This window comes from Choristoneura fumiferana, chromosome 15, assembly GCF_025370935.1.
Source record: "Choristoneura fumiferana chromosome 15, NRCan_CFum_1, whole genome shotgun sequence".
Classification (NCBI taxonomy): Eukaryota; Metazoa; Arthropoda; class Insecta; order Lepidoptera; family Tortricidae; genus Choristoneura; species Choristoneura fumiferana.
The window spans coordinates 15,361,252-15,385,515 of record NC_133486.1 but is presented as its reverse complement, the minus strand read 5'-3'; the positions used below and the strand labels follow the sequence as shown (position 1 = coordinate 15,385,515).

At 35.6% G+C, this 24,264-nt stretch overlaps 2 protein-coding genes across 4 annotated transcripts in view; one reads left to right on the top strand and one right to left on the bottom strand.

The window, feature by feature from the left end:
- The window catches only part of rg (A kinase anchor protein rugose), a 446,901-nt gene that overhangs the window by 387,604 nt on the left and 35,033 nt on the right, over positions 1–24,264 (top strand). The gene's annotated exons all lie outside the window — the stretch shown is intronic.
- LOC141435475 (trehalose transporter 1-like protein) overlaps positions 1–24,264 on the bottom strand; it is a 51,320-nt gene that overhangs the window by 12,283 nt on the left and 14,773 nt on the right. Inside the window, exons 1-2 of one of the 3 annotated variants that reach the window (XM_074098164.1) lie at positions 15,315–15,428; positions 5,807–5,945 (exon numbers count right to left, since the gene is read on the bottom strand). In XM_074098164.1, the coding sequence (XP_073954265.1) occupies positions 5,807–5,945; positions 15,315–15,316 (141 nt within the window). In that variant the 5' untranslated portion in view covers positions 15,317–15,428. Of the gene's footprint in view, positions 1–5,806; positions 5,946–12,093; positions 12,428–15,314; positions 15,429–24,264 lie in introns of those variants that run through there. The other 2 variants (XM_074098165.1, XM_074098163.1) reach the window with 2 other exon arrangements.

Below are 24,264 nucleotides of genomic sequence, written 5' to 3'. Positions count from 1 at the left end.
TGTCTTAGTCATCTGTAGACCCCGGATTTTTGTGGCAATGACGTCACAATAGGGTTAGTTTGGGAAGTAAATGGAACGGTGTTAATTAATACGGCTGTGTAAATGATGATTATGATAATGATGATGATGTGTTTGTGAGAATGGTCCCAAAGGAAGACCGGCAGATTGTTGACCTAATCTAACCATATGTTCATTGTGATTGTGAATAAACTTTGTTTGGATAAACTACCCTATTGTGACGTCATTGCGACAAAAATCCGGGATCTATCAGCTGCTGTTTTTTTTATTCGACTGGATGGCAAACGAGCAAGTGGGTCTCCTGATGGTAAGAGATCACTACCGCCCATAAACATCTGCAACACCAGGGGTATTGCAGACGTGTTGCCAACCTACAGGCCTAAGATGGGATACCTCACGTGCCAGTAATTTCACCGGATGTCTTACTCTCCACGCCGAAACACAACGTGCAAGCACTGCTGCTTCACGGCAGGATTAGCGAGCAAGATGGTGGTAGCAATCCGGACGGACCTTGCACAAGGTCCTACCACCTGCTGTTACACAACATATTGTAAACTTAATCGTATTGTGATTTGATTTTAACTATGATTGATTTAGACTTGTGAGTCTTCGGCATCGCAATTTCTCATTAGGAGCAATTAAAGGGTTGCTCTTTCGACATATTTCTTAATTAATATTGTGTAAATGAAATTGACACTCAGTTGAAGTATTTTTGGACCTCACTCACCAAAGTGAGTGCAAATTTTATGTCTCGGACACATTCTTGTTAAAACGTCTGTTTTCCAAAGACCATATTGTCATCATCATCAACATACATACCTATAGTAAGACTGTGCGATAAACATCGTAATGAACGTGGCAAAAAACGGAGCTAACGTGTCTAGTTTACGAAACATCTCTTTTTACAGTTCGCTGTGAATGTCAGTGTTTGTATCTTTTATTCTTGGTTTTTAGTTGGTTTTTTGAGATTAAAACACGAATAATAATTGGATAATAATATAAATAAAATCAAGTGCCCTCGACCAAATATCACCCATGATCAAAAATCTCTGCCACAATGTATTTACGTATTGTCATGTCTTTCAAAAAAATGATTGATTTACTGTCATTTAGTGCAAATGGAAAATGTACAACTCGAAATTTTATGTCAAAGCAGAAAAATGACAATTTGAAATACATTAACAAAGAAAATTTTCAAATTTGATATACTTACGTGTGTATTTACGTACACTCAGAAATATGAGGAATTGTAAATATTTTCCACCCGAAATCATTTGTTTTATAAATAAATAAATAAAAATAAATAAATAGGACAACATTCCATTTGGGTTTAATTAATTTACAACAAAAATAAATTTGATTGTAAATATGTTTCACCACAATTATATTTTGACAAAATTCACTTTGGATGGTTTTTGGTTTTGGTCCAAATTCAAAATGGTCAATTCGAGTGGACGATTTTCCGGTGTACTGCCTTTTCGGCGAAATATGTTTCGCCCAATTTCAATTAGCAACCAATCTTTCGCCGAAGTTTCATTTGGCAAACCATTCGTTGGCATAACTTTAGGTACTTCGCATTTTTCTTATTTCGCAACATTTTTATATTGCAAAATTTTACTTCATTACATCACACTTTTATGTGGCAAATAATTATGTAGCAAATGATTGGCTTAGGCGAATAACAAATTGTCAAATAACATTTGGCCAATTTTTATATTGCAAAGTTTTACTTCAAAATTTGTGCGAGCGAGCGAAGCGAGAGAGCAAGACGGTTCGGAGCAGAAGCGACTGGATAGTTTAGGTTCAGCCTTAGCCTTCACCTTAGCCTTCGATGTTAGGTTTTTTTTATAGCAGCCAGGATAACTGCCACTAGGAAAGTAGGTTGTATGCCATTCAATATGTAGCTAAGTTAAGGTATGCCAATCAGTACATTTGACCGTAACATAAATTACAACTTAAAAATATCCCAGGTAAATAATTTGCATAATAATAATTTATCAAATGATCCGAAACATTAGTAAACCCGATTTTCCATTTGCACCGCAGGACAGTAAATCCTTTATTTTCGTTTAGTTTCACGTTAGCCGTTGTTAATCTCCTGGCACAATTTCCATCGCAACTGTTTTTGTTTAAAATTTACTTCTTTTAAGCTCAATTTAGACTGCAGGAAGTATTGTGCAAGTTGTATGTTGTTGTGCATTGCGAGGTCGTAATCCAAACGAGTTTTGATGGACAACCGAGCGCCTCGATGTAATGCACCAAGCACGATTTTGCCTGCTGTTCTAAGCTGGATTTTACACTCTTCTTCTTCTCTCTGATCGATATTAAATACTAATAATAATGGTGTCTTTTGTGAAATTTTCAGCAAATGGAGAATTTTCCTGAATACAGTTTTGGATTTAATTATTATTCGTACATTCTGGATCATCTTAACAACCTTAACCTACTTTACCTACCTACGTAAAACAGCGTAACTAATTTTGTCAGTGTTAATCGTTCTGTTTGTTGTCTCGTTTTTTAGGGTTCCGTACCCAAAGGGTAAAAACGGGACCCTATTACTATGACTCCACTGTCCGTCTGTCTGTTTGTCTGTCTGTCTGTCTTTCTGTCTATCTGTGTGTCAGGTTTTATCTCATGAACCGTGATAGCTAACAGTTAAAATTTTCACAGATGTGTTTCTGGTGCCGCTATAACAACAAAAACTAAAAACAGAATAAAAATAATATTGAAGGGGGGCTCCCATACAACAAACGTGATTTTTTGCCGTTTTTTGCTAATGTCTAATGTAGTATAAATAATGGCAAGAAACCCTTCGTGCGCGAGTCCGACTCGCACTTAGCCGGTTTTTATTTAAATCGAAGATATACGTAACTTATGACGTCCTAGTATCCGCGGGCCCTTCGTTGAACGACTTTTTAGTTATTTCTGTACTTTACGAGTAAACAAATAGTTTTTTGTGTCATTAGCCAGCTGTAGCTATGTATTGTTGGATGTGACGTTACGGGTAATTAAGGAAGTTAAAAGAAGATACCAAATTTGGCCCAAGACCTTGCTTGGCAGTGAGGGACCCTCCAAATCTTATGCTGTACACGTACAGTATCCCAAAAAATCTTTACTAGGTAGGCAATCTCATTTCTTAATCTCACTCATCATCATCTCATTTTATAAGAAAACTAGTCTGAACAAGTGGCAACTTGTTGAAAGAAAGTTAAATCTCGATTTAGAAGATGCGAAAAATACCGTGCGAACTTCGTTACATGCTTGTCCGCCCAGCTTTCCTGTCTTATCTTTTCCTATCCTAGCCTACTTTATATCCTACTAATGTTATACCTAAATAAGAAATACACTTAGAAAAAAAAACACATTTCACTTAAGAGGGTTTATACCTGATGAGCTAGCTGGCAACGTTGCATTTTTCTTAGTTTTTCTCGATCATTCCATAAAAATTGAATGAATATTCATAATGTTATCTGATAGAACCCGTCTTAATAAGTGTACGTGTCTACTCCAATAATTATTCTTTAGACTTTTATTTTCTTTAAAAACCGGTCATAAACATTAATTCGTTTTTAAGGAACTTATATATTAAGAAGGGTTCTATCAGATAACATTATTAATTTTCATTCAATTTTTATGGAATAATCGAGAAAAACTAACAAAAATGCAACGTTGCCAGCTCAGCAGGTATAAACGCTCTTAACTCACATCTCACACACGGAAAAAACAAAAAACAATGAACTCTATCTCTATAATAACTGCTAGGATAGGTTAGCTTATAATTAATTGAGTTGGTTAGGATGGGTCCTTGTTATGCCACCGAAATCGCACTGTACATATTTGTTACTATTTAATTCCTAACAGCTTAGTTTCAATAACACACGCGAATGACCATAAACTTGACCGTCGTGAAGTCATTAGTGATGGATGGCATGACATGGGATGCGCTCGCGACGGCATTCAACTTGACCGCGCTTACCGGTCGCCGAGTTATGCAACCCTGGTACCGACTGTGCTCCAAAGCTTTATGCGTTACTAGCCTTTGCCTCCTGCTTCTTTCGCGTATTTAATCTGTCATCTCCCAGGATAACAGGATCGAAGGATTTTGGGCACAAATTTGTGCCTCTGGGAGAGGACAGGTTAAACTAGATTTGGCAGCCAAATTGGCATTTCATTTCCATGAGAATTCCGAAATACTAAAAAACCCCGACTGCGAAGAAGGAGGGTTATGTGTTTGACGCGTATGTCCTCTCGTAACTACTCAACGGCTGAACCGATTTCGATAAATAATACGTCATTGGATTCGTCTTGATGACGCGAGTGACACTGGGAAATCAAAATGGCGGATTTTTGGCGGCAAATTGTAAGTTTTCAAAAAATGTTTTTTATTCAAACCTATCGGGTGGGGTATCAAATGAAAGCTCATAATTGGCCTATTCTAAGGGGCTGTTTCACCATCCATTGATTAGTGTTAACTGACGGTTAAATGTGATTGCCGTCTCTATTTGTTTCGTTCGAATAGACGGAGACGGCATCACATTTAACCATCAGTTAACACTAATCAATGGATGGTGAAACAGTCCCTAAATATTATAATAATTTTAGGGTCTGTTTCACCATCCATTGATTAGTGAACTGGCGGCTAGGTGTGATGCCGTCTCTATTTGTTTTGTTCGAATAGACGGAGACGGCATCACATTTAACCGTCGGTTAACGCTAATCAATGGATGGTGAAACAGCCCCTTAATCTACTATTTTCACAGAAATTAAAAAATTGTGAAATAAAACAATAAATTAAAAAATCATAATAATTAAAAAATCAAAAACCCGACTGCCTTAAAAAATACTAAAAAGAAGAAAACAAGTCTAGTAGGCTAGACCTTTGTTAAGTAGCTAACTTAAAGTTCAACAGTCGGGACCCATTTAAATCGTGACGCTCAAAAATTCTTACCTAATTGATGAATATAGGTATACACTGCCTGCATTTTATCAGTCAATGTGCCTAGATTAATTAGATATTTCTGTAAATCACAGAAACAATATTAAATATTGTTTCTACTTATTAAACAACATCGATGATTAATTCGATTTTATTACTATCAATGCAATTGTTTTACGATATAACAATACCGTGAACCGTAATGTTTGTTTTATCATTTTTACCATACTAGGAATCTTTACGGTCTCAGCTCTGTAAATGTAATAATGATAGTTACGGCTGAATTACTGTGGTCAACAATACAGCATTCAATGTAAATCGAATCAATTTTAGGCCTTACGAATGTTACAATATGTACCTATTCAATGTTCTCGGCAATAAGAACAAACTATCCTCTTACGATCCACAAGTGCCTTACTATTAATCATCACATTTTACTAGACTGATGAAAATGGAAGTGAGATTTGTTGAATATGAATACTAACACAAAGAGATAGAGAAGCTGGACGCTGTAGATGTAGTGCTGGAGGAGAATGGACAAGAGTGGGTTGGAGAAAAGAGATGCTTCTTAAAAGCTATTCTGATAGGAAGAGAAAAGGTGGAATGAGACTTAATTCGGTGCTATATTTTTTAAAAATATTTTGGAGGGGAAATTTGAGGGGAGAAGTGGAAGACCGGGGTTAAACTATTTCAATCATATCAAGGGCAACCTTAACGGTCATCTCTAGAAGTCAAAAAGGCTGACGAAAGAAAAGAATAAATGCCATTACTTCACCGGTAAGAGTTACTCTTAAATGATGATGATGATAATTTGAACCAAAAGTTAGTTCAGTTGGTTGTGTGTGTGCTCACCATGTAGAGGTCGCCATACCGCCACACCTTCCAGAAGCCCTTGATCGCGGCGAGCATGTTGCGCGCGCGGCCCGCCGCCCCCGCCCCCGCCCCGCACCCGCCGCAGGCGACGCACGCGCCTAGCGCCGCACGCGCGCTCCTGCAAACAATAACAGAACACTATGAACAACCAATCAACACCCAGCAGCAGTGGCGTGATTTGATGAATTTCGTTATAATCTGGAGCAAAAAAGACTTTCTCAAAGCGGCTATCGAGGAAAAGACATGAGAGAAGTGTTTTTTTTGTTGAATCGCCTCAAGGGCCAAAGAGACTAGGTCCTTGCTTTTATTTACTTAATTAAATGAGACAAGCGTTTGTTAGGTATGTCTTCGGATGCAACACTGGGCAATTAGTACACACGTAAACTACCATATGCTACCATCGCCATTCATCATTTCGTAAACAGCCAACTCGGTTGAGATTGAGTTTTACGGGGCCACGTCACTATACCAGTACGTCAGAGTATTAAGCCAACGTTAAGAGCCGAGGATAATTCTCTCGCTCGCTTCGTTCAATGCGCGGGACTTGAAGAAAATGAATTAAAAAAGAGTAAACTGTAGAAGTATAATTATTTACCACAGTTTGCTAGGTAAATACTACTATTATTACTATGGTTACAGTTCAATAGTTTTGGACGCTACTTTAGAGTTCAAATCTATTGAGAAAATTCACAAATCCCACAATTTTTCTTAAACATACACGATATACTTTGTGTGATATAAATAGAAGTTCATACAAGCGTTTAAGATTTCAACTTGATTGGATTTTTATTTTGTTTAATTGATTTGTTACTATAATTTGCTGCTGCTTAATGTAACCACCACATCGAAACTCACTTAAACTCCTCAGAGGGCTCATCGAACTGAGTTCACAATATCAGTTCTGTTAAATTATACAACGTACTGTGTTCTTGTCGCACGATCACCAGACAATGACGAGTTGCCGACTTGATAAAGTCTCAAATAACACGGTTCTATTCCAGACCGTCTTACATCTCAACCGTACATCTGATACATCGCTGACGTCCTGAGAAAACAAGACAATCTCGTTGCACTATTTCCAACCGTCTACTTTCATCCTAACCATTTTTGTTATGAGTTATGTTATGACATATACTATCTGTATTAATACGTAACATTATCTAAGTCGCTACGTACGTGAGGAAATTTTCTATCGGTCAGTTATAGATTGGAAGAAGCGGCTCTCTTTATCGTTAAAGAGATATTTATCTATATGTTTCCTGATCTATCTGCACGTTTGCGTAAAGCCTGTAATAAGTCTTGTTTTAAACTTAAATCGTACAACACAGGGCTAACCACCTAGCTGTTAAAAATGTAAATAAATCTATCTTTATTTTTGCTGATTTGGGACCATTTCGGGACATGCCAACTTTTTTTAAAAATTTAATATCTTTTTGTTATGCTACGCTACTTTGTCACGAATAAATGATTTCTATTTCTATTTTATGATAAACAAAATAAAAAAATCTTAATTCAATTTGTTTATTTTGTAAGTAAGCTGTAAAAGGCTCTTTAACGTGGTTCTTTTATTCTACCAACGCTTTGCTCAGCGTGGGACAGAATAGGCTAATGCCTGGTTCACATTATTCCAGTAAAACCGTCCCAGTAGCATGCGGTGCTCGATCGATCTTGTGTAACTCGTTTGGATTGTGACCCCGCAATGTATCGCTACTGGCATGATTTTACTGGAATAATGTGAACCGGGCATAACAATAATAATAATAATTAACACTTACTGTTCGACACGCGTTTTGTGTCTGTACGAAGCATCATCAAGATAAATACAAATATAATAAATAACAGTGGTTCTTTGTCTTTTTATCGTTGTTAAACAACGATAAGGAACAACTCAAGGGAGCTACTATGTTTCGCAAACTAAATTAATGCAAATAAATGCAAGTAAATTACTTTGAAAAAACGTCATAAATTAAGGGCCTTTACGCTACATCGAAAATACAAACTGAAACATAGATGCACAGAAAAACCAGAAATATAGACCAGCGCTGGAAATCGAACCCAGGTCCTCGGCATTCCGTGCCACGTGCTATACCGCTACACCACTACTGGACAGGGGTACAGACACGAATTTCTCCTATGCACCACGTATAGAAACTGCAGCCAGGATATCCAGCACACCAATATACTCTTGAAAAATGAATAGCAGATATGTCGTGTTTGATTCCTTCTGATCAGTATTTGATTCTACACACAATGTAATGGTGGCAACATGACGAGCTGATGCTGCAGCCAGGATATCCAGCACACCAGTATACTCCAATACAGATATGTAATTCTTTTGATCAGTATTTGATTCTACACACAATGTAATGGTGGCAACACGATGAGCTGATGCTGCAGCCAGGATATCCAACTCACTAGTACACTTTTAAAAAATAATATAACAAAGTTTAAAAAACATGAAATGAAGAACTTAAATTAAAAATTTAAAAAACCCCCGACACAAAAACGCCAGCAAAAATTTAAAAAAACGCCCGAAGAAAAACCGCCGACAAAAAAACGCCGCCAAAAAGACAACTAAAAAGTAAAAAATAATCATGCACTACCTAGCTGTTGCCCGCGACTTCATCTGCGAAGAATTCGTTTATCACTATCCCGCGAGGACTATGCAGATTTCCCGCAAAATTAGCCTTAGTTAATTTAGCATAAGTACCTAGTAATATTTTTTTTATCTAAGCGTAGTCGGTGTCGGGGGACCGCTAAGGTTAATACTTTAAAAATACAACATATGTACTTTAGTTTCCTGTTAACCTTAGCGGTCCCCCGACACCGACTACGCTTAGATAAAAAAAAATACAGAATTATCCATATTAGTCACAAACCGTCTACAAGTCGTCAACACGTTATAAAATTTGAATGCTTTAAAGTATAAAAAGCAGTTTACTCTAAAACAGATGAACGAACTTCAGAGCAATTAAATTAATTATGGAACTCGAAATGATAACGGAACAAATTCAACTGCACCAGAAGTAATACAGAAGTAATATAAGAACCAGCTATCTTTAAATTTATCAGAAGTAATTATACGTACCATCACAATAAAAAAGTTGGTCTGTACAAGGCAATATGTTGAAGAAGTTACCAACTGTTTTACGATTCAATATCGTTTCATAAGGCATTATCTTGAACTAGTACGTGTGTCCCTCACCCTCAGACTACTGTGGCACTATGTCACCGAAAATAAATTAAGCTAAGCAAAGCTATCCTAGGTTTTTCTTAAATTAAAAATAAAACTATTAAAATACAGTCAATTGATCGGGCCGTAAGTACTATTATATATTTTTTAAAAAAGGTTACCACCCCATTTACGTAATATATGCCGGATTGCCTTTGAAATTGTGTTTATTCCGAATCTAAACCTTATGTAACACGTTTAAAGTACACTATTGTCTTGTTTCATTTTTTTTAAGGATTCGAATACTTACATTAAGCACCATAGTATGGCCGATATCCTAGAGACTTACCTTACTAACGCTTCTACTCGATTTTAGAAAATACTATATTTGTGAATAAATGATCTGTCTCTATATTAACTATTATTTATGAATTGTATGCAAGTACAATTGTTAACGCAAATAATTATAGATCACTCCGAGGTAAAAAAAAATGAGTATGCCGACATTGACTTAGTCATTACGTTGGACGTCAAATTGACATAAAATGCCACCGATCGCCGATCATTAGTTATATAATATATATCACTGGATATTTCAATATATACTTGCTTCCTTAGACAAGAATTTTAAACTTAATGGCAATTAAGAAAGTTGACATTTGGTTAGACACTAGGTATGTTCAAAATGTTGTCCACTGGGTCTTAGGAGGTTAAGTGAGCTAGATGTACTAACTTTGTATCACTAAAGGCTGCGTGAGGAAAAGAAAAGGGCCAATGGTGTGTGAATCTCAATTGTTTGTATAACTACCGCCGCCACTATTTACACTATATTTTGTAATGTCTGTACTGCTTTTGGTGATCAATAAAGAATATTTGTATATACGTACTGCAAATAATTATTGTTTACTTTAATATTCACTTTTGATATCAGTTTCTATGCGGCTTACTTTCGCTGTCAGATATAATCTGGCCTTCGAGTGGGCCCAATTTTCTGTCGCTAAGTATAATATGACAGAAAAATATGCTACAAAAAGTAAGCTATGAATATCTGTTCAAATTGTTTTAGATAATTAAAATGAAATGAACTTTCATAAGGATTATACTTAAATGGGTTAGGGGACGGTCCTACTACTGTCAGCCTCTTCAGAATAAGTACTTCTTTATGATAATGTTTTCTCGATTTTCCGTCATAATTACTACGATTCTCTGAAAATGTTAGAAAAAATATACTACTTAAAAGAAAATGGGCGCCACGGAGATTAATTGATAAAACGAAAATATTCCCTCTTGTTCTGAGAGGAGGCCTGTGCCCAGCATTGGGACGTATATAGGCTGGGATGATGAATTAAATATATTATTATATTAAAAACGCAAACATATTTCTGATTTCATTTTAGTGATGCAGCTCAAGTAGCCCTGATATTCTTTTGATTAGTATAACGTTTAAAATCACCTCGACGTTTTAGACGCATATGTACAAGAGCTTAAATTAAATACTTCATTGATAACTGGCATTGAACGTTTGAAGTTATCATCGCGGATTTCATAATGTAATGTAACATAACAGCATTGTTCAGATTCAATTGTATATAATATTAAGTAAATACGTATTCTTTCTTTGTCGCCGTGTTTATAATTGCAATAATTCCCAAGCTTGGCATTTCCTAGTTGGCAGCATACATATATCACCTTTATATTATATCTTATATCAATTAAACATTTGTTTAGTTCTATCATCATATTCTTTTGTCCTCGACAAGCCCATATACGTCATTAATAAGATGCCCTCATTTCAAAACCTATTTAGATTAAAAATGTTTTTATACGAAGCAAAACAATACTGACGTCACACTTGTTGCTTTAAATGTCGCATCTCGTGCCAAAAACATTTGTTATTCTTAAAAAGGCAGATAATAAAAAATATACAAAGGTTCAAGTTTTTTTTTCGCAAACCCATACGCTGCGTGGTAATCGATTTCGTGGTATTACGTATTTTGCATTAAATGCGCGTATCTAATTTTAAAGTTGTGTATGCATATTAGTCGTGACGGAGTAAATACGTGGATCATTTAAGAAAATTATATGAAGTACCTACTTAGGTACTTTTATAAATTGCTTAGTATAGATATCCGCACTTCACTGATAATCACTTAAAAAATATAATGATGTTTTTATTATACTTGTCTGGGGTTATACTTTGCGTAATTAAGAATTTCGAAATCTTTTACTGAAGAAAATTATACGTAACGTTATATTAACCCAAAATAAAATCGGTCGACTCCGATATTATAGCACATGATCCACAACCTTGTTAGGTATGTTCCATAACTCATTAACATTAACCTTTACTTTCTACTTTTTTTTTAGTTATTAATATTTTACCTATGAAATTGCCTGGACTAACAGTAGGTTATCAAATATATATTTTTTTATATTACAGGTAACTAAATTACGGTTTTAGATTAGGTACGTATATTAATTGCTAAACTAGTATTCTTTAAAAAAATCTAACCAGTTACAATCAGGTACTTAAATCCGAAAGAAATTCGCAAATTCAAAAGATCAGTGGCTTAGAATTGTTTATCTTATTGTTCTTTTGCAAAAAAACTCAAAAGAACTATTCTTTCAATAGACTTGTTTATCGATCGAATTAGTTCTTTTTGAGTTCGCGCCAACCATTAATTAAGCGGGTGTCGTCACGTGCGGCCTGATAGCGCGGTATCGAAGCAGCCGTGAAACGCGCGTGGAGAATATCCGCGGTAAATTAAATCAACACGGGCAGCCGGCACCGCGCCATGGGAGCTTTACTCATATGATTATGATGTTTAATTAAAAATATTGACATCACAAATATGATTCACAAAACGTTTCGGTCAATATTGTAATTTAAAGGAAAGTAATAATAGAGCCTTTGAAAACGCATTAAATTTGAATTGTTTTCGTATTTTACGTAAACAAAAATTACGGAAATAAAAATATCGCTTAATTTAAATAAGTACTTAGTGTTGCATAAAAGTGCAACGTACTGCAATTTAGGTTATAAACATTATTTTATATATTTCGTAATTAAGCAAAAGTTCTTTTTAAAACTCACTTTTTAAATTCACTGAAGCTCCCCTAAATTAGAGAACCAGCTGGTTGTTTCTCCTAATCAGCAAAAAAAAACTGTTTTTCTAAAACCGCAACTCCCGCACAGCACAATGTTTACGTCGGAAACCTCGTTTAAATTTAGAACACGCCTTTCTGTATACCCGGCGAAAAGAGTTATGTAGGTTGTCAACTCGATCCGTAGAGGTTTTTTGATAATGTTTTATTTTTTTTTAATTTTGAGAGACCATGTCCCATCGGTAGGCGGCGCGCGACTGGTGAGAGTCAATTCGCTCTTGACCTTGCGCACGCGGCGCGGAGACTGAAGCGGCTTTCGGCTTTCCGCTTGTTTTATAAACGCATTGTTGTGACTTTTTCCGGCGCCGGCGCAGCGTGGGCGGGCGGGCTCGCCGCTCCGACGCGGACGCAAGAGCTGATCGACGAGACGAGATGAAATCCCCATGGTATCCTTAAGCTCATTGTTCCTAATTATTGATACTTCATAATTTATAAACGACTTCAAAAAGAGGAGGAGGTTCTATATCCCATTGTATGTAGGTAGGTACGTATTTTTTTATGTAGGTATATTCACCGATTTCTCCTTCAATTGTGGATTAATTTTCGAAACTCGTTTTTAGGGTCCCGTAGTCAACTAGGAACCCTTACAGTTTCGCCATGTCTGTCCGTCTGTCTGTCTGTCGAGACCGTTAGTACTACAAAACTGTAATTTGGCATGAATATACAAAGTGGTAAAATAAAAAACATTAAAAACTTTTTTTTAGGGTACCTCCCATAGATGTAAAGTGGGGGTGATTTTTTTTCTCGACTAACCCTATAGTGTTGGGTATCGTATATAGGTATTTTAAAACCATTTGGGGGATTGACTTTACGATTTTTCGATTCAGTGATCTGTTTGCGAAATATTCAACTTTAAAGTGCAAATTTTCATTAATAAAGTCGAGCAACCCTCGAAAATTCAGGATGGTATAAGTATATCAAATTTACAAGGAAAATTATAAAGGATAAGATTGCTTGAGAATTAGTAGTATATAGCAAAAGTAAATAACAGCCTAAGGTATAAAATATACGTTAACTTGGAAGATTCCGTACCTTACCTACACAATACGAAATCCTTAGAAAAATATTACTTGATTTTTTGTAATGGCTACGAAACCCTATCTTGGGCGTGTCCGGCACGCTCTTGGCCAGTTTTTATCTTAAAGTGTACACCTACTCCTGAGGTGATCCATTGTCACCAAATCAGGATTTGATCAGTGAATCTGAGGACGATCTAATAACTCGTACAATTGCTTAGGAATCGTCATTTGATGAAGTGAACCTAATGAGGAAGACCATAGATAGCCACCGGAACTGCTAAGTATCAGTACTTCACGGTTTACGATTCGGTTTCTTTAATATGTTGCTACATAATTTATGCTCGTCGTAATGCGTATAGAGAAGTTGAACTGATGGTGTACCAGTAGGACTCATCTATGGCCCTGCACCAAGAAAAGTACGTAACATGTACTAAAAGATAACAAAGCAGTTGTCGTGACCTCCCTTCAGCATCACCTTCTCTCGCACGAACTTGAGCTACTTATTGTAACTTAGATTATTTACACCAAAAAGCAAAAGTTAAAAGTAAAGTCTAGTTGTACGTAAAGATAAAAAATATCTCACTAATATTATAAATGCGAAAGTTTGTAAGTCTGTTTGTTTGTTTGTTACTTCATCACGTTCAAACCACTAAACCGATTCAGATGAAATTCCGGTATACAGATAGTTTAGGTCCCGGAGAAGGACATAGGATAGTTTTTATCCCGGAAAATTGCATAGTTCCCGCGAGATAGCTGTAAACGAATTCTGCGCGTACGAAGTCACGGGTAACGGCTAGTCTTAGATAAAGCATGAGTTAGACTGCAACTAGATTTTTTTTCTTTGTAATTTAATTTACAAAAAAACGATTCGAAACTTGATTAACAACACGATTAAACCGGCCAAGTACGAATCAGACTCGCACACCGAGTTTCGTAAAAAATTTCGGGTATCTATGAATATCCAATCATAGAGGTAGCAGAGCCCCTCTCCTGAGCAATATGTACGCAGTATGAAACATTTTAGATCGTTACTGTTATAGACAAACAGACATAAAAATTAAGATTTTCACTTTTCTTTTTAATTGTACTATAAAAGATACCTTCATACCAAATTTCAAGTTTCTAGGACAACTGGAATTATCCTGTAGGTTTTCATTAATGTAACCAAGTAGTTACATTGGGGGAGGCCTATGTCCAGCAGTGGACGTCTTTCGGCTGACATGATGATGAACCAAGTAGTTTCTATCAATGACCTGAGCCAGCTGTCTAAATTAACGGTATTGAAAATAAACAGTGTAGATTCCTTTACTACAAACACAAACCAACCGTAGGGTTTTCATGCGCAGTTTTAATACCAAGAACACAAGTCCATAAGAGGAATCAAATTCTAAAAGAACATTTACTTTTTCCTTGCTAATAAAAGAACTAATTTCGACTTTAACATCCACAACTTTAGATACAAACTGACACTCGTATGATTGGGAAAGTCCGATTGATCGATTAACCACCGGTTGACATTAGTCGCACTTTACTTAGAACATGAAAATAAGGTTAACTCCAATCGAAGTCACCAGGGTTCCAGAAATCAACAGGTGGTTAGTTCTAGTTTTCCTCTTTTATGACTTAGCTATCGGTTTGTTTGGGTTTTTCCATGCGAGTACCTATTTTGTTTACATTTCTTTTAATAGCATAGGGTGTCAAACGTACAAATGGGCCACCTGAGTCCCCTGATGAAGAGCAGAGGGTTTGTCACCTGTTGTCGCACTCTTCTTGCCAGAATTGCCAGAGCACACCAGTAAAAGCGGCTGCTGTGAGGCAGAATTATCTAGTAGTATTCTTTATAAACATGCTAGTAAGAACGGTCAAAAGTCATACATACTCATCCACATCTAGTTTACTTAGGTAGGTTAGATAGCTACCTACTTGTGTTTAAACAATTTATATTCTTCAGAACCTAAGATCGATGCCTTATGTGTAGCATATACATGTTACCAGTAGCTACAATGATGCTCGCTGATAGGAAACGCCTTGTCAAGAACTATGTTCTTTCGAGCAATTACATTTACCTACTGTTTCTCAATGAATGCCTGTGTATAGTAACACTGTGTGTATTAACGAAAGGTCCACTCACATTGCAAAGCTTCTTCCTCAATCCAACTCCTAGGCGTCACCTCTACACCACTCGTAGCGCCCTGGTCCTTGTATTTTTTTTTCTTTTCATCTCATATATTTTGTCTGCGTGACAGTCGGTGTTTATTCAACTACTGACGCGAGGCATCTCGAGTTTCCATACAAACATCGATATCTTAACGTTATCTGTGTGATAAGTCTTGTTTAACAAGTTTATTAGAAATGTGAATATTCTGTCTGCTACCTACTAGAAATGGTACTTACTAGACTCTGTATTAATGAGTCGTGGGTGTCATTACACGTGCTAGTACACGGCTAGCAGTTACTCCTCGATTAGTGACACGCAGGCATCTTGTAGAGCGTGGATAACTAATGTATGGGCAAAAAACTTTTCCCAAAGTATCACATCCCAAAATATTTTACTCAAATTATCATTTGACAAAATATCATTTGCTAAAACAACTTATCGCAATTTTACAGTTACTTAGTAATTTTTTTGGCAAATTATTGTTTCAAAGATAATTACTTAGTCATGTTTCATATACTAAGTATTATTTAGGCAAATGTATCGTTTGGCATAAAGCACTCTTCCCAAAATATTGCATGGCATAATAATCTACTTTTCTGATAGCAGTTCGTTTCTGTGGGGGACGCAGTTCTAACCTTACCTACTTTTCTGGTAGCAGTTGGTTTCTGTGGTTGGTTCGTGTGTGAAGTGGTAGGACCTTGTGCAAGGTCCGCCCGGATTGCTACCACCATCTTGCTCGCTAATCCTGCCGTGAAGCAGCAGTGCTTGCACTGTTGTGTTTCGACGTTGAGAGTAAGAAAGCCGGTGAAATTACTGACACTTGAGGTATCCCATTTTAGGCCTCTAGGTTGGCAACGCATCTGCAATCCCCCTGGTGTTGCAGGTGTCTATGGGCGGTGGTGATCTCTTACCATCAGGAGACCCACTTGCTCGTTTGCCATCGTCGAATAAAAAAATAAAAAAAGAAGTGTCATTTTGAACAAATATTTTTATAGCCAAAAGAAAACGTTTTCTTAGTAAACGTTTGTCATAATAAAACTTGACAATGTAAAATTATGCCAAATGATACGTAATTTGACCAAATGAATAAAATGCGAAATGTTAACTGCGATAATTTTTTGGGTAGTGAAATTTGGCGAATAATATTTTGCCGAAACGGCAGTACACCGTAGAGCGTATATGTAGAGTTGTTTCATGCTATGCAACCCTAGTATCGTTAGTTAGTTGCATCGTTACATAACAAAATAATTCCACTGTGTTTATTGTATGTAACTTACGAGATCTTTGTGTGTATAATTCTTTATTGTGATAAACACGACAAACACAACAAGACATGCAAGACAAACAGATGCGCATAAAGGAATTCCTTCTAGTTAACCTTTCAACGATTGAAAGGATACCAGAAAAACTGGCTATGTACACTTAAAAATTTAACTTCGCAACAAATTAACCTAAAAATTTTCGTTATTTTTTATTTTTTCCCAGTTTGCAACCTAGTATAATTTTAGCATTTTTGTGTACCATCAGCCAAATATGTGGTCTACCACATTAAAGTTGAAAATCGTTTGCATGCCATAAAACAATAATGCCAATAGACGTGTCTGTCAACTTTAAAGTTCGACTTTAGCGACATATGCATTTGATAGGAGTTTGTTTAAAAAATGATAGACCACTTATTTGGCTGATGGTACCTAAGGCATACTACCTAAAATCCTGCCTCCTCATTCTGCTATTCATGAGCAAGCACTCATTAACATAATTTTATATACTACGCCTTTAGCTCACTTCAAAATAAACGAATCTTAATTTAATAAGAAAGATCCTTTTTGAGTTCATTTGCAAAATGAATCTCAAACAAAGTCTATATTCGACATTAAAACTGGGAAAATTTATTGGCTTGTCACCTACGAATAATAATTAGCTTGTCACATACCGTCATCGGCGACAAAAAAGATTTTCAGCGCCCAACACACTCATGCCTGAATGAAACGGACTCAGAAGAAGCTCCAAACGGTGTTCGCGCGTTTTTACTGCCATCTTTATCACTCTCAAGCGGGAGCAATATTTACTAGCGTTTGTAATTTAAGACAGTTTAATTTGAATCTTGTGACATGTCATTTCGAGTAGTTAGAAAAGCTGTTACAGGGTTAAGCTATATTGTCCGAACTATACTGCCACTTAACTCCCTGGCAACCTTTTCTTATCTAATTTTCAAGAGTGTGGAGGGCCAATTTGGGAGGATTAAATTACAGATACGCATACGGAATGTTCGCAATTGTGTATAAATATATTTTACCTTAATTCTACCCTGCAATAATATGGTGTAAATACTAACATAGGGACAACATAGGGGGCATTGGTGGGTGCCGGAGAACGGCCAGCGACATCGAGGCAGACCGAGAAGGAGATGGGGGAACGATCCGGACACGTACGCAAAGGACTGGCCTGACATAGCGTCAGAACGAGAGTTGTGGAGGCCTTTGCCCAGCAGTGGGACACTATACAGAGTACTTAAAAAAAACTAACATAGACTGTAAGCTGAGCTGAAATGTTGAATTCAATGATTAAGGATATTCGGTCACAAAAACCACAATTTACTAATTTCTTAGTATTTCTACAAAATATCTATTTATTTTTACAATTTTCGTACGTTTTCTGAGTAACTTTGCACAGAGGGCCGGATGAACCACGCGTTGGTCAATATTGCGTCAAGTGCTACCGGAATTTTCAGTTTGCTCATATTTCGTTGACACACAGTAAATATCTCTGCTCGTAGCAGTTAGTCAATGATGAGTAAAATTTAAATGGCTCAATATGCACTGCTTTAAACCTTAAACAAATACAAAAACTCTTCTGAAATAGTCTATTTTTTTCACTTTTCAGTTTTCTATTCGTCGGTAAGTTCTGGTGAAAAACATTATTGCTCAAAGGAATAATAAAACGATTTTTTCTCGTAATTCTTAACGCCTTAAAACGTCTTTTTCATAATCATTAAACTATCACTTATGAGAATAGGTATATCAATACATATTAAATAAAAAAGAAGTAAAAACAATTTTCCTTTTCTAAATTAAATAGAGCGTTACCACAAAACCACATTAAATCATCGACCCGTGACAATCCAACACCAAAATATCGTAACTTCTTACAAACCTTAATACACTTACCACATTATAATACCGCAGCACTAATAAATCACAATAAATGATCAATTTGCGCACTCATTAACGTGTCGATAATTAATTCGTTTTCGGCTATATTTAAGTTTTAATTTACATCTATTTTGTTATATCACATTATGGTGTTAAATACGATCCTGTACTCTACATGACACGTATACGATACGTATTTTACGTATTTAAAAGGCTAGATAAATAACAAACGCCATTTTGTACATAAAGGTGCATTTAGCACTTACTGTCATGCTTTAAGAAGTATGTTCTGTCAGAGATATTAATAAAAAGTTTTTGTCTGATTTCGTTACCAACCCGAAGGGCTAGTTAAATAATAGATGGTTATTGTCGTGGCATGGAAATAGGGCCTAACTTATGGTTTAACTTATCTACAAAGACAGAAATTTCTATTCCAGCCCAGACTAATATAAAGCTTTATTTAAAAATATTGAAGAACTAATTTAGAATGAACTTTTTCGCAAAATATTATTATGACATTTAATTTTATTCCAATATTTTGTTTTCTTTACTGTAAATTTAAAATAAAAAAGTTATTCACAAATCTGTATTTGTCTTTTTTTTTACTTCCATAGAAACTTTATAATTATTTATTCATTCATTATTACTTTACATTATTGTGGAAAACAACAAAGTTCGCAATAAAAGTGAACGGGCGGTTGCGATGCTCAAAGTTAAATACACATCACCCATAATTTTGGCAGTAGTACAGTCGTGTGTCGGTCATTTTGAGCTCCACACTTATTCATTTCTGCTTCGCACTGTACACCTCCTCACCTCACGTGTTATAATGGAAGAGTTATTTACATAAAAAATATATAATCCACTATTATACATTCAGGGGCTATTCGCGTTTAAATAAACGGTATTTTATTCTATTCGCTCAATAGGTACATAAGTACTCAATTGGAGTCAGATGTATTGTATGATACATTTCAAGTGTGACCCCATTTTTTCCCTTCTAACTTCGCCTTATAACGTGAAAAAAAAGTACTTTGCGTAATTTATGCTTTGGAATACACTGGTCAATAATTATAGTAATGTTCCTATGGTACCACCTCGTTCGTTTTTGCAAAGGCCACTAAGTATAAAACATTTATATTAACCTTATTTTTCGAATTTGCAAAGTTCACTCGACCTTAAAAGTATTTATGTAACCGTCGAATATTGGATAATTTAATTGTACTAAATGAATCCTGTTACCAATTATGAATTCGTGAAAGAGTCAATTAATTAATGCTTATTAAATTCAGATTGTGTTCAATAAATAATCCAATGTCCCATAAAACTATCATAACGCCGAAATCATATTATTTTAGGCATCCGAGTGCATCAGGCCGAGCTATATATTTTAATTAACCAAATCATAAACGGTATAAAATTAAAGTGTTTCGATTTTAATTGCAAGGAATTATACGAAATTCCGGTGGGTACTTCCTGATCGAATGAACTTTAATCTGATTTCTAAAGTGCGCGAGGCTGTTTTAATGTCAGGCTGGATAATGCTGATAATTGAGTACCTACTGTTAAATATGCTGGGATTAACATAAAGAACCTCCTGAAGGTATTGGCGGCGATTAATAGTGAAAAAGGGGTTAATTCTGCAGAAGTTGAACAGCTGATTTCGACTTAAACCCCTATACACATAAAATAGAAAATAGCTGTGTAATTTCTGCAGACTTAACCCCTTTTTCACTAATAGGTTTGCCATCCTTAGTGTGGCTACAACTAACTTCCACTTTTTATAATTTTTAAACTCGGTATTTGGTCGGTCCCGATCTAAACGCTCCTCTCATTCACTGATACCGATACTATCGATATTGATGCTATTGAACAGCTATCGATACACAATCTATCGGCAATACTAACCCGTACAGATAAAGTCAAAGTCAAAATACCATCATTCAATGTAGGCTACGACAAGCAATTATGAATGTTGTTCCGTAAGTTTACGCTACAAACCTTCTGTGTCTGTAGTTCCAAAGGCAATTTATGAAAATCTAAATTTATGTTTCAGTAGGGAACTGGTGTAAGTCCTCAACAGAATCAGCTAAGGCTTACACTCTCCTGTTGTAACGGTTAAGGACTTTAATTCATAGGCTACCAAGGAACCCTTTCTAAAGGAAAACTCATTACGATTTATATTGTTAACTAGCTGTTGCCCGCGGCTTCGCTCCCGTTGTATTTTTTCTGTATTTTCTTCCATAAAAACCTTCTCCTGATAGTAACCAACACAACAAAAAAAGAATTAACGAAATCGGAGCAGTAGTTCCCGAGTTTTGCGCTTAGCAACACATTTTACGATACATTTTTATTTATACACATTAATGCAATGTCACTATGACATTTACTGTGAAATGGTTCCATCGTGGCTCATGAATTAAACTCCTTGACCGTACAGTCCTTCAAGAAGGAGGACGATTGTTATGCTCTTCTCAGTTTCCCACACCTCCTATAAAATGTTAATGGTACATAAACAATAAAAAAACCGCTGTTTGAAATGACATCATTTTTCAAATAGGTAATGTAATAGGTACCTATTTAAAAGTCTTATTGTTCGTCTATTTTACAAATCCTAGATTAGGTAGTTTACAAGTATATACTAACTTTAACTTTTAATATTTTGCTAGTAAGCAGGTATCTAAAGTTACTCCCTTTTTTCCAAAAAAAATTTAGGCCTAGAGCATGTAATTAGGTTTTTTTATTTAATTTTTAACTGTACATTGTATGGGTTTTAAAAAAATGCCTATATAAAGTTTTTTTTTGAGTACTTAGCTTTTGTTTTTTAATTACTTACCTAAAGTTTGTAAATGACGTATTAACAGTTTCAAAAACTTAGGTACAACTCGACTTTTGCTCACTTCTTACGGTCCGATTGACAGGAAATTATTAAAATTATTATGTATGAATAAACAATATACATATAATATATAGAATGATAAAACAATCGAGCACCAACATCAAATAAGTTGTATTAAAAATGAAACGTTAATTTATTAAATAATAATAAAAGATAATAATCCTTTAGGATTGAAACTCATAAGCCTTATAGCTTATTTTAAATAACGTTTGTCAAATTGTGCATTAATCTCTTTGCTCGGAACATACAAGAGCCAATCATCTTTGTTCGAATGACTCATAATCGTAGAAATGCAACTTTATTAGAGTTGCTGTAAGAGCGTCTGATACATATTAAGTATGTTATCATTATTATCCAAACTAAAGTTATAACATCGAATATGTTCATACTTGAATTATGTACATTTAAGCAGTTTTCGTTTTGATTGGCTGTCTTTCTTTAGTCACCTGGTTAGAGCTACCGCTTGAAAAGTCCTGAATTCTTAGTATTTATAACTAAATTTTGCAATTTAAACGTAAAAAAGGTAAAATAAGATAGACTATTCAGAGTTTAGGCATTGTTCAAAAGTTTCAATCAACATAACATAAGCAAGATCAGTAAATTTTTGTAAATTTCGTTTGCGTTAATTTTCGAGACTTCTATGTGGAAATCATGCTTTTTATGAGAACTATCAAATTCCGTCAGGAAGCCACACATGAGTACTGACCTTTTTCAAATGCTTATAACATTTTAGAATTGGCAATAATTATCTATTAAGATTTCGGCCAATCTAGAACGAGGCATGTCGCTCTGTCAATCAGTTACGGCGAGCAGCGCGCGCGCCGTTTCCGTGAGATAAATAAACAGCACTTCCGACCACTTCCGCTATTTCCTGTATTTATTATTTATACTGCTCTGGTTTATGCTCCCGCGCATTGTGAAAGGATCCTTGTAATGTCATGGCTTTTTGTAATAAACACTGTTACCGTTAGCCTGGACATTCAGCCTTTTGAAACCAACATTCTATTTTTATTGTACCTACTTACACCTGGTGAAAGCATAATTTGGCTGCACGTTGATTCACTTCGGAGATCAAGTAGATATTATATTATATAGATGGATTTAACTATCACCAAAGACGCTAGTGCGTTTTAAAATCTATAAGAACTTCATTCGTACTGCACTCGTTGGGATTAGGAACGTTCGTGCTTGGTGTGCCTAAACTTTGAAAATAAACAGGGCTGAAATCATTATGTATTGGAAAAGGACCTATCCTCAATGATTTACCCTTTGTAAATACGTTTACTGCGAGATGTAGGACATGATTACCAGCTTTGATTAGCTCTTATATTATAAAAATATTTTACAACCGTGAACTATTTAAAATTCCTATAATTTAGGTGAGTGGAACTCCTCTAATTATTATGATCCTGTTTTTGCCACCAAATGCATTGAACGAGGCGCGCTACGAAAGAACTGACAACAAAATAAAGAATTCGTCGACGTAAGAATCTGAAAGGTGTTAGAATAATCAAGTACACATTTGATTGCCGGCTCTGACCCGCTCTACCGCCTAAGCCTTTTACAGTCAAGACTCATTTAAAAACCGATTAAAAACAAAGTAAACAAAAAAGTACGCACGCGAATTATTGCTAGTTTTAGAAGGATAACGGCATGTCACGCGTTAGGTATTGTAGGAAGTGGTCTTGTCCGGGTTTTTAGTAAATGTTAGTGACGACTCGATAGCCATGTGGTTAGAGAACCGGACTATGAATCTTGAAGCCCCGGGTTCGATCCCCGATCGGGGCATATATTTGTATGAATAAGCGAATGCTTGCTCTTTTAAGTCTTGGACGTTAAATATGTAGTTAAGTGTTTATCTATACAAATAAATTTATCCGTTGCCTATAGTATCCATAGTACAAGCTTTGCTTAGTTTGGGACTAGGTCAATTGGTGTCAAGTGTCCCCATGATATTTATTTTATTCATATTTATGTAATTGTTCTAATTGTGTTTTGGAAATATTTGCCAACCACAATTAATGATCTTGGAAAACACCTACAGGAGTGTCACAAATCCAACCGTCTCTGGTGAAAATGCTGAAATACACTGAGGAGCAAAAATAAAAGGTCGGTTACTAAAATCGCAATAAGTCCTAAACTATTAAAGATATTTTCTTGATTTAAATAGTACATTGAAGCTGATTTAACCACGCATAAATAATTAATTTAACAGAAATAATAAAACTGTTTACTAAACTCATTTTACTCGAAGAAGCTATCACAGGTTTTCTCCATACAATAAAAACCAGTTTTGAAGTTATCGTCATGTTTGTAACCCACCCTTTATTTTTGCTTGTCAGTGTATTTCCGGTTTATTTTAAGACACTAGTTAGGTACTAGATCAGTTCATAAAGAAGAGAGAAAGAAGCAATGATCGCAATAATATCAACCAAATGTACCAATTGTAAACGTAGGCACCTAGTATTAAGTTATTAACGTCTGTGTCAATTGTGCTTCCATTACTTGTACAATAAAGTTTAGGCTTCTTGACATCTCCGTTGTTTTAAACTTCTTTGTCCAATATTCAATGTGTTTTCGATCGTTTCAATAAATAATGTTTCATTGTCAGAACTCCCACGCCAATAGCATTTGTGGTCGTAAACGTGTATTTTGGGAGTTTGGAGTTCGACAGTCACACAAAGATGCTCCTTGAACCTGCATTACCGGTTATCTCGGAACAATACATATCTTATTCATTTATCATTCATATTCATCATCATCATCATGAATGTGCATCCTCTCAAACATGTGTATTGGGTCATCATAAAATGTGTTCGGGTCACATTTTCTTTTGAACTTTGAATAATTATGTTCTTTACGAACTTATTTT